At 38.9% G+C, this 12,308-nt stretch overlaps 1 protein-coding gene across 1 annotated transcript in view; it reads right to left on the bottom strand.

Moving 5' to 3' along the window:
* The window catches only part of LOC311527138 (annexin A2), a 123,493-nt gene that overhangs the window by 65,841 nt on the left and 45,344 nt on the right, over window positions 1-12,308 (bottom strand). The window contains exons 12-14 of the mRNA XM_084640798.1: window positions 7,378-7,462; window positions 6,733-6,783; window positions 5,302-5,560 (exon numbers count right to left, since the gene is read on the bottom strand). Of these exons, the coding sequence (XP_084496924.1) occupies window positions 5,302-5,560; window positions 6,733-6,783; window positions 7,378-7,462 (395 nt within the window). The remainder of the gene's footprint in view (window positions 1-5,301; window positions 5,561-6,732; window positions 6,784-7,377; window positions 7,463-12,308) is intronic.

Raw genomic sequence — 12,308 nt, 5'->3', positions numbered from 1 at the left:
AGGAACAACTGAAGCAATGTCTGGGGAGTTAACAGAAGGTAAATAAAGATATAAATAAAATATAACAATATTGGTAAATTACAAAATATTTTATATTTCACAGAAGATTGGCAAATGTGCATTAAAAACTATCTGCATTGCTTTAAAACCTGTTTCTTTAATATATCACTAAGATTTAAAAATAAATATATAAATATATAAAACTAAGTATTTTATTAATCTTTAAGGGATATTAAAATACATTTGTATACAGTACATTTGAGTAGAACAACTTTGAACATAATGGTGCAATTAACTTACATAACATACAAACAAAACATTTTGAACAAACTCATTGCTAACTAAGGCCCTGATTCTGCATGTGAGTAATTTGTGTACATGTACAGCCTCAGTGAACACAGTCAAGGCCTATAAAAGAGCTCAGGCATTAAAACAAAGCTTACATTCTTTATCCTGAGTATTCAGGAGTAGCTCAACACCTCTCAAGATGAGACCCATACTAATTAGTTATCGGCAGCAATAGAAAAACCCTTCATATATAGCATAGAATTTAGCAATCATAATTTTCAGTTTTGAAAGTGTGACCTGCAAGTTGCCTATTGGATAAAACCTCGAGGGCGCTATGAAATATAGTAAAGTGCATAAAAAAACTTTCCTTTGACAATAATTTTTATAAATGTATAACATTTATAAATTATTTAAATAACCTATGTATGTTGACAATCAATTTGTGGTGTATTGGCATTTATAATCTAATTTTTTAGCATTTTACAAAATGGCAATTTTACTGATATTCACTCAAACAGAAAACATGTAGTCACACCCATCGTTAGCCAAGAATTTTCCTCTCTGAATCTTTGTCTGAACTCACCCCTTTCAGCTTGGCTCCTAAACTACAAGTGAACTGCTGAGCCACAGCAAATGTCTGTCTTGTCTCTGTAATAATGACTAAAGCGCTCACCCTGCAACTTGTTGCATATGGGTGAAACTTTCTGTGCTTGCATGGAGCCCTACTGACTTCAACAAGCATCTGCCTATGAAAAGACACAGGACTGAGGCTGTAGTCATTCAGTACTACATTAACAACATACTGACTCTTGAGGATTTGAAGTTTTGGAAAGAATTTAATGCCAAAAACTAATCTTGAGAAAACACAGAAGTCAATTTTAACCTTCTTATACTGTGGTGTACTGTAATGCTCACTAGGACACTATGCCAACAGGTATATCAATAATGGAATTCGAAAGACAACGCTTCTGCAAACATAACAAATGTTGCTCATCAAAAGCTGTTAACTACACAATCTTATTCTCAGGGGTAATATTTCCTTTTCAAACTGGGCACAACACACCCTGCTTTTTAATAACATTAACTAATTAAATTGAAACTGCTGATGCTGCATTTTACATTTAAAACCAGTACACAATTCAAATAATATCATCAAAAATACACATCTGCAACAAACTGGAAAAAGAATCAAGACAATTGGAAAAAGAAAGTATTTTTTTCATCTTTATGTAATATTGGTGTTAATTAATGCTTCTTTTCTCAAATTATATTTTTAATATAAAAACGAAAGCAGTTATGATATTTACTTTTGTCCACAGGTATTAATTGTAGACACTTGACTTTTCTTCTCATGTGCTAACTTAAAATAAGATGTTCACATTTGAGTTGCATTCTGTGAGTTAAGAAAGGGTTAAGGTATCGTAGCATTTCACAACCTTCCTCAATATGGCTGTGCAGCTCTCCTCTGCCAGGGCATTCTGGCTTCTCTGAAGTATTATGAAAAATAAGCTCTTTGTTTGTCTTGTGCTTTTTCCAATCCATGTTTTCTCACTGTGGCTAAGCTATTCCTGCTTTGCTTGAGTTTGCTTTTATTTCTTTTTCCACTTTTTCATCTTATTTGCTTGTTTGCCATTATTTTTCTTCAGTTTCTTTGCAGCCACACCTTCATTTCTAACAGGCTTAGCTGACAAGGGATTGCTTTTTGTTTCCATGGATCCTGGCTTTTCATTGTTGGGTGTGTCTGTGTGCACTTTTGCCCAATTCATCTAGAAGCATTGGGGGGAAAAAAAAAAAGTATTAGCTACTTCAGTCTGCATTAAATTTTAAACCTAAATATCTACAGGCTTATATTCAGAAATTTGCCAGCTACATCTAGTCCACAGGGCAGTCCTTTAGAGTATGTCACATTTATACAATAGATTAATATAAGGAACCCCTTGAAAAAAATACTGTTTGGATGTTCTTTACTTTTTAAAATGTCACAGTATTTGTACAAAATATTAGAGTGAATAGTTTGGATTTGTTAGTGGAAATTTGCACAGTTTGCGAAATGCATTGTTTACTCACTGCCCTATAGTTTGGGACTATGACAAATTCCATCAGAGGCTTCTCCAGACATAGATAATCAGTTCAATGTAAGTTTAACATTGTGTTACACTAAATCAGTTTACTTGTGATTTAATTTTAGAAGACACGGTCATTTTCGCACTGATAAATTCTTTCATAAAATTCATTTCTAACAAACTAATTATTAAAATGTATATCTTCATGCAACTTAGTCTGTGAAATAACGGAAAACACATACAGTGTGAAGGTGTTCATTTTTACTAGAAGGGAATAAGCCAGTCAAATAAAATTATGTTTATGTCTGAGACATCATAATCATATTTTCCTAAATAAAAAGGTAAATCACATGCCTTCAGACAAGGAGTGACATATGGCTCTTATTTTAAAAATAATCTTGTATAAAAATAAAAGGTAGCCATTTCCATGATTATTTCACGGTTTAAGAGGACATAATTTAGGAATGAGAATTTGAGTAACACCCTTTACCTCAGGCTCATCTCAAAAAGCCACCCGACTTGTAATTAGAATTTCTTCAAAGGCAATGAAGTTGTGTGGGACCAGAAGCAGGCAACAAGCTATTATATCTGCAATATGTTGATGAGAATTTGTCTCTCTTGATCTTAAATACTTTGGGGACTAGGTTGGGGGATTTTTTTTTCCTCTGTGGAACAGGAATACTGCTGTTTCTGCACATGCTCGTCATAAAAACACAAACCAGAGTGTATATCCAGAGGCTCTCCCTTCCCAAAAGAAGCAAATCAGGGTATCAGTGAAATCAAGATGGGAAGAGGAGCAGTTATGTAAACTTTTGTTTAGAAAAAATCCCTCCTGAGATAGTTTGAGGAAAAAAAATGCGATCAAAAAGGACAGCACAAAAATCTGCCTCCAGAGCCAAAATTAGGAGGGAGTCCTTGCTGCAAACATTTTAGTCCCTGTTTAGTTGTGCTTGCGGAATGTTGATACACCAACTGCAGATGCTCCTACTGAAGAACCTGGCTCACCCGCTACACTGTCAGAAAGTATTGTTAGTCCACACAAGTTCAGCGAGCAAAGCTTCACCTCAGAACTTTCCTAGATACAACTTTACCACAAAACTGTGAAAAATCCATGTTTTAAAAATCCTTGTCAATCATAATCGGGTACCTGGAATAACAGCTAATTCTAGTTACTCATTAAATAAACAGGGATAGTTCCAGGTAAGTGAATTTGTGTGTTCTGTACTCTTGAGGGCTGTGGTATGAATTTTTCAACTAAGGATCTCAAGCCCAAAGGTGACAGACTAGTAAAATATCTGGTTTCAGAGTAGCAGCCGTGTTAGTCTGTATTCACAAAAAGAACAGGAGTACTTGTGGCACCTTAGAGACTAACAAATTTATTTGAGCATACGCTTTCGTGAGCTACAGCTCACTTCATCGGATGCATTCAGTGGAAAATACAGCGGGGAGATTTATATACATAGAGAACACGAAACAATGAGTGTTACCATACACACTGTAACCAGAGTGATCACTTAAGATGAGCTATTACCAGCAGGAGAGCGGGGGAGGGGGAGAAGGGGGAGACCTTTTGTAGTGATAATCAAGGTGGGCCATTTCCATTCCAAGGTGTGTCCATTTATTCTTTTATGTAAACACCACCCTATAACAGAAACCTACTGACCGCTATTCCTACCTACATGCCTCCAGCTTTCATCCAGACCACACCACACGATCCATTGTCTACAGCCAAGCTCTACGATACAACCGCATTTGCTCCAACCCCTCAGACAGAGACAAACACCTACAAGATCTCTATCAAGCATTCTTACAACTACAATACCCACCTGCGGAAGTGAAGAAACAGATTGACAGAGCCAGAAGAGTACCCAGAAGTCACCTACTACAGGACAGGCCCAACAAAGAAAACAACAGAACGCCACAAGCCATCACCTTCAGCCTCCAACTAAAACCTCTCCAACGCATCATCAAGGATCTGCAACCTATCCTGAAGGACGACCTATCACTCTCACAGATCTTGGGAGACAGGCCAGTCCTTGCTTACAGACAGCCCCCCCAACCTGAAGCAAATACTCACCAGCAACCACACAACAGAACCACTAACGCAGGAACCTATCCTTGCAACAAAGCCTGTTGCCAACTGTGTCCACATATCTATTCAGTGGACACCATCATAGGGCCTAATCACATCAGCCATGCTATCAGAGGCTCATTCACGTGCACATCTACCAATGTGATATATGCCATCATGTGCCAGCAAAGCCCCTCTGCCATGTACATTGGTCAAACGGCACAGTCTCTACGTAAAAGAATAAATGGATACAAATCAGACATCAAGAATTATAACATTCAAAAACCAGTCGGAGAACACTTCAATCTCTCTGGTCACTCGATTACAGACCTAAAAGTTGCAATTCTTCAACAAAAAAACTTCAGAAACAGACTCCCAACGAGAGACTGCTGAATTGGAATTAATCGGCAAACTGGATATAATTAACTTAGGCTTGAATAGAGACTGGGAGTGGATGGGTCATTACACAAAGTAAAACTATTTCCCCATGTTTATTCCCCCACCTCCCCCCCCACCATTCCTCAGATGTTCTTGTCAACTGCTGGAAATGGCCCACCTTGATTATCACTACAAAAGTTTCTCCCCTCCCCCCCGCTGGTAATAGCTCACCTTAAGTGATCACTCTGGTTACAGTGTGTATGGTAACACCCATTGTTTTATGTTCTCCATATATATAAATCTCCCCACTGTATTTTCCACTGAATGCATCCGATGAAATGAGCTGTAGCTCATGAAAGCTTATGCTCAAATAAATTTGTTAGTCTCTAAGGTGCCACAAGTACTCCTTTTCTTTTTAGTAAAATATCTGTAACCTATGGAGCAAATTTGCTTATTTCAAATGAGCCAACACATTTATCTGCATTTAGTGTGGTTACTTACCTTCTGTTTTCTCGTAGTTTCTTGGGGTCTAGGTGGAAAGGTGCATGGGACTCTTCCATTATTAGTGTGATAGGGTAAAGGAAGGTTGGGATCTAATGGTACCCATGGAACTGAGAGGGTGGAAGGTACATTAGGCAGACTGCAGTGAGCTTTATGTAAATTATACGATGCTCTGGTCACTTTCCCAAGACAGCTCTGGTAAATTGCAACTGATGAATCTCCTGAAGCATGAGTCAATAAGTAAGAGCCTTCCTGCAAACTAAAGCACAGTCACATCACAAATCAAAATTCAAGACTTAATAAAAGGTAGAGTAAATAAAACAAATAGTATTTTTGCTTCTTAGTCCAACCATTTGATCTGTTCATAATCAGAGATGGTAAAAACAGTAAATGGCTTCTGCTGGATAGAGACTTGTTAAAAAAGAAAGGAGAACATAGCTGACACAGTGGGGCATCAAAGTATCTAATATTTACATTAAATATATTAACACACCTAAATAACGTATATAATCTGCAACCTGTTTATAAACGAAGGAATTAAAAAATATCTGGATGAAAATGCTAATTTATCTTCCATTTGTGTACTATTATCATTAGTTATTTAGGCCCTGATTCAGCTAAGCACTTGAGCACATGCTAAAATCCATCCCTTTTCAGCAAAGCACATAAATCATGAGAAAGCACAGTGATGAAAGCATAATTATGAATTCATACACTGGAAGCTTTTTTAATTCACCCAGGCTTATGTAGGTTTATAGAAAGTAAAGGCTCAACCAATTCCCCACCAGAAAAGTCTTAATTACATGTCATAAAGATTGGACCCAAAAACCGTGAAGCTCAAAACTAAGTAAGTAAGATGCTTCACATACATGCATGGCAAGAAACTGGCTTTTCGAAACACATTTCATATTTCCAAAGTGGCTAACAGCCTGAGAAAATTTTATCAGTTAAATAATGCAAAATAAAGTAGAGAACAAAGCCGCAGAGAACTGGTGAAGACATATGGAGAAAAACTGTGCAACTATAAGTAAGGACAAGTGAAGCCCTGCAGGGGGATAAAAAACAACAACAATCTGTTCCCAGTACAAGCAAAAGGCTAGCAAAGCGTAAATGTTTCCCTTGAAGCACCAATGTTAGGGCCCAATCCTGCAAACTCAGTGAAGTGAGAAATGCCAGTGGGATTTACTGTCTGAGGAAGGTCTACTCTTGAGTAAGGGGGCTTGTAGGATCAAACTCTTATTCTGTACCCTATCTGTAAAGCATTTAGGGTTACTTTTTATGTACAAAAGAGTATGTAACTGTATTATCCAAGTTAAAATAGAAATAGCAGCAGAAGAGTAGACAATTACGTTACAAAAGAAAAAAAAAGATCTTTGGAGCCTCTGGGTGCTACTGCAACATAAATATTTAACAACAACAAAAAGTACTTACTCAATCACTTTCTTCAAGATATGTCGAAGTATATTTAATGGATTTGCAGGCCTGTGGGTAGAAAATTCACAGAAGGTAAATTTATAAGCCAAGAGAAAAGGAGTACTTGTGGCACCTTAGAGACTAACCAATTTATTTGAGCATGAGCTTTCGTGAGCTACATGCTCAAATAAATTGGTTAGTCTCTAAGGTGCCACAAGTACTCCTTTTCTTTTTGCGAATACAGACTAACACGGCTGTTACTCTGAAACCTGTCATTATAAGCCAAGATTTTCAAAAGTGACAAGTGATTTTGGGAACCCAATTTGAGACACCCTGAAGGAATCGGATTTTCAGTAAGTAATGTTTTGATAATCAGGTCCTTTTATGATGCCTCAAGTTGCTCATCCAATCAACAGAGGCACCTGAAGTCATTAGTTGTAACTGGAAATCTTGGCCATCATACTAAACAAAGCATTTGGGAGTCCTATCTAAATTTTAAACTAAAGCAAAAGGATAAAATCATGGTTCCACTTACACTCGGTGGGCGCTTTGCTACTTACGGATTAAGAACTATCATAAGAAATGACTTGGAAAAGGTTTGTTAATTCTGAAGCTGTTTCATCTTGATTTTTTTTTAAATTATGGACAATAAAGTTTACTTACTTAAATAATCCAAATTTTTCTTTTAACCGTTCTGGAGAAATCTCTTCAAGCATAATGAGCTTTGATGTAAAGGCATCAATATGTCCTGAAAAAAAAATTATTAATTGAATCTCTTCAGTAAAGAAATAGCAAGAGAGAACAAACCTGGTAAGAAAAGACTTTATTAAATGTCTGTAGAAGCCAAATCCAATTTAAAAAAGAATGTTACAAGTTTTGCTTATCTGAAAGTCAATCAGGTAAAAAGCATTTGTAGCCATTAATGCACTCTGTATAAGTATTTGCAAACAAAACTCTACATTGCTGTAATTTTTCTCTAAATATAGATGTCCATGCTCAGGCCTGTGCTTCCAAACTATGCTGGACAGAAAACAAAATAAAAAAATCTGGACCAGTTAAACAATCTCAGGAGCAGGTGGACTGCACTTATTAACCAGCCATACCCCATATCCTGCCTCTAAAATCCTGATGGAGTTCCCACTGACTGTAACCTTGCTCATTTTTGTGATAGTGTTCTGGGTATTCTGCATTAAACTTATTATTTGTATTATCATAGTGGCTAGGAGCCCCAGTCATGGACCAGGACCTCATTGTACCAGGGGCTGTATAATCATACAACAAAAAGACAGTCCCACTTACCATCTAAGCCCTGGTCTACAGTTGGGGTGGGGGAGTCGACCTAAGATACACAACTTCAGCTACATGAATAGCGTAGCTGAAGTCAGCGTATCTTAGGTCGACTTACCTGGCCGGGAGGATGGTGGGAGTCGACCGCTGCCACTCCCCCATCAACTCCGCTTCCGCCTCTCGCGAGCTGGAGTTCCGGAGTCGACGGGGAGCGCATTCGGGGATCGATTTATCGCGTCTAGATGAGATGAGATAAATCGCTCCCTGATAGATAGATCACTACCTGCCGAGAAGACCTGCCCGAAGTATAAGACAGACAGACCAACAAGGGAGTATAAGGAAACAACAAGACAATATTGGTCAATACGATAAGCAATAATCATAGGGCAATAGCAGCCTAACCATTGTCAAGTTTTTTGTAGATCTCACAACAAAGTAGAGTTTTAAGGAATGTTTTGATAGAGAATACTAAGTTTTGCAGATGTTTACAGAGAGCTTCTCCCAAGCACGAGGGGCTTGACTTGTCAGTTTCAAACTAAAATTGTTTTATGATAAGAATGATTATGTTTCAGCACTTTACAGACTATGTGGGCTTTTCCTTTTGGGTTATATCTATGTTTGCTTTTATACTGAACTCCTCATTCTGTTATCCAAATACCTGGGTTCCTGTTTCTGTTTTCTATCTGGACTTTTCTTATCTGAAAAATTGTAATTTGCAAGTCTGAGTTTGCCATTGGTGACAACAATCTTGCTAAAAATGCTAAATGACCATTTTGACACAGATGTAAATCAGCGATTCAAACATCCCAGCTTGTCAAATTTTAAACAAGAGCAGGTCAGGAGAATGGTGAGGGTTGGCTAGTGCATCATATCCACTGGCCCACAACAACATATTGAGAGAGCTCCCTCCTGGAAAACCCCTCTCATTCTAGTTTCCATAGGGGAAATCAGAATTTCATTGTTGGAAATTAAAAAAAAATATATATATATATATAAATTGCAAACTGAACATCATGAGTAGCAAGAGAAAATATTATATATTTTGTGGACTTCACAAGCTCATTACAAATCTGCAATTGTAGAACCAACGAATTTTAAAACAACCATTATATTCAAATGGCTCATCCCAGTTATTTTACATTCAATGCCAAACATTAGGTAATCCATTATTTGATGTTGTGGAAGATTACTGAAAAGACGTCTTTATTCTTAATGGATTAGAAACCGTAAGAGGACAACCGGCACAGAGCTGCTCTCATTCTACTCAGGAAAATAGAATATTAGGGTTGGAAGAGACCTCAGGAGGTCATCTAGTCCAATCCCCTGCTCAAAGCAGGACCAACACCAACTAAATCATCCCAGTCAGGGTTTGTGAAGCCTGACCTTAAAAACCTCTAAGGATGGAGATTCCACAACCTCCCTAGGTAACCCGTTCCAGTGCTTCACCATCCTCCTAATGAAATAGTTTTCCTAATATCCAACCCAGACCTCCCCCACTGCAACTTGAGACCATTGCTGCTTGTTGTGTCATCTGCCACCACTGAGAACAGCCCAGCTCCATCCTCTCTGGAACCCCCATTAGGTAGTTGAAGGCTGCTATCAAATCCCCCCTCACTCTTCTCTTCTGCAGACTAAATAACCCCAGTTCCCTCAGCCTCTCCTCGTAAGTCATGTGCCCCAGCCCCCTAATAATTTCCGTTGCCCTCCGCTGGACTCTCTTCAATTTGTCCACATCCCTTCTGTAGTGGAGGGACCAAAACTGGACGCAAAACTCCAGGTGTGGCCTCACCAGTACCAAATAGAGGGGAATAATCACTTCCCTCGATCTGCTGGCAATGCTCCTACTAATACAGCCCAATAGGCAGTTGGCCTTCTTCGCAGCAAGGGCACACTGCTGACTCATATCCAGCTTCTCGTCCACTGTAATCCCCAGGTCCTTTTCTGCAGAACTGTCGGTCCCCAGCCTGTAGCAGCGCATGGGATTCTTCCGTCCTAAGTGCAGGACTCTGCACTTGTCCTTGTTGAACCTCATCAGATTTCTTTTGGCCCAATCTTCCATTTTGTCTAGGTCACTCTGAACCCTGAGCTGTTGATCACTACCCGCTGAGCCCGACAATCTAGCCAGCTTTCTATCCACCTTATCGTCCACTCATCCAATCCATACTTCTTTAACTTGCTGTCAAGAATAGTAACCTAGTCTTTTTTTATTAGCTTTTATCTAGGTACTTATGAAGGCCTGAAAATACCTTAATACACATAAAGGAATGACAAGAAGGGAGACAACTTAATTTTTTAAAATCTTTTTATTGGCTGAGAAACAACAGCTCCCATTTTAAACCAAGGGAGCTGATCTCAACTTCATTTACTGTGCTCACAGCAAGCATGAATGTCTTTCTTTGGAAACACATGGTATCAAGATCGTTCGCTTTGTTGCAAACTTGGAGCAACTGCACAGCAGCGTATGTCTATGCAGCCACTGCAGTGTACCCCTGGAACAGTGACTGCACAGATTCAATTGACCTCTCTCTGGCCTACCTCAGGGCTCCCCTTCACACAGATGTGAGTTGAAATCCCTCATTCTATGCCATTGATCCATCAATCCCACTCCCCACAGTATAGAGTCGGGGGGGGGGAGGTGTCAAGGAACATAGAGCGCTTTACATAGGCCTTTGTCAAGGTTCCTTCCCCACTCTGAACTCTAGGGTACAGATGTGGGAACCTTCATGAAAGACCCCCTAAGCTTATTCTTACCAGCTTAGGTTAAAAACTTCCCCAAGGTACAAACTTTGCCTTGTCCTTGAACCCTATGCTGCCACCACCGCGCGTGTTAAACAAAGAACAGGGAAAGAGCCCACTTGGAGACGTCTTCCCCCAAAATATACCCTCAAGGCCTACACCCCCTTTCCTGGGGAAGGCTTGATAAAAATCCTCACCAATTTGTACAGGTGAACACAGACCCAAACCCCTGGATCTTAAGAACAATGAAAAATCAATCAGGTTCTTAAAAGAAAGAAAAGCTAAAAGAATCACCTCTGTAAAATCAGGAGGGTAAATAATTTACAGGGTAATCAGATTCAAAACATAGAGAATCCCTCTAGGCAAAACCTTAAGTTACAAAAAGACACAAAAACAGGAATATACATTCCATCCAGCACAGCTTACTTTACCAGTCATTAAACAAAAGGAAATCTAATGCATTTCTAGCTAGATTACTTACTAACTAACAGAAGTTCTGAGACTGCATTCCTGATCTGTTCCCAGCAAAAGCATCACCCAGACGGATAAACCCTTTGTTTCCCCCCCATCCCGATATGAAAGTATCTTATCTCCTCATTGGTCATTTTGGTCAGGTGCCAGCAAGGTTATCTTAGCTTCTTAACCCTTTACAGGTGAAAGGGTTTTGCCTCTGGCCAGGAGGGATTTTATAACACTGTATACAGAAAGGTGGTTACCCTTCCCTTTATTTTTATGACAGCCTTCAACCTAAGTGGAAGCAAATTTGCAAGTATTTACAGATAAACAAAGTAATCAGCCTACATCATAGCAGAGTCTTGATAGCACTTAATCATTTTAAGTGCTTATCAACGTTTACATAACTACAAAGCAATAATGTTAATGTTGCCAAGGCATTATGGTTTAGATTTGCATTGAACATGAAGTGCGAATACACTCATCTTTTTCAGGCTGAAACTTCAATTATTTCTCAGCCAACATTATGAAACTGAGCACATTTCATTATGGGAAGAGGCCATGAAGCAGTTATACTGTAGGTTTCAAGGGAATCAGTACTCCACATATTAATATATTATACATACACACAAAGCTCTAGCTTAAAGTCAACAAAGCCGGCAGACACACGTGTACATTTAGGTTGGACATACAAGCTGCAAAAAGGAGTCTTTATTGTTCCATTTTATTTGTTTTAAATAGTTACACTAACTGCATTGTGGTTCTCCTGGGATACCACAGGGTTCCCATGACACAAAGAGGAAAACTGCTGTATCAACTTGCACTGTTTCCCCCCCCCCAGGTTAGGGAAGGTGAGAATCAACAGCCAACGTGCTGGCTTCACTGCCTCTCAGACCCCACAAAGCTAGAACCCTGCTGAATTTCCATGGAAGAGCTGTGTAGACAGACAGAAGAGAGACGCATGTTACAGAAAGGGAACTCCCTTATTTCATGGAAGTAAGCATATTGACATATTTTATTTTCTGGTATTACTCCCAGGAAGAGGATGGTTGCCAGTATCATGCTAGTAGTTTATCATACACTTTAAATTACAAAGTATCTTAAAGCGGGTATGAGTA

The sequence above is a fragment of the Lepidochelys olivacea genome, assembly GCF_965140295.1.
Source record: "Lepidochelys olivacea isolate rLepOli2 genome assembly, chromosome: 10".
Classification (NCBI taxonomy): domain Eukaryota; kingdom Metazoa; phylum Chordata; order Testudines; family Cheloniidae; genus Lepidochelys; species Lepidochelys olivacea.
This window is presented reverse-complemented; position numbering and strand designations above follow the sequence as displayed.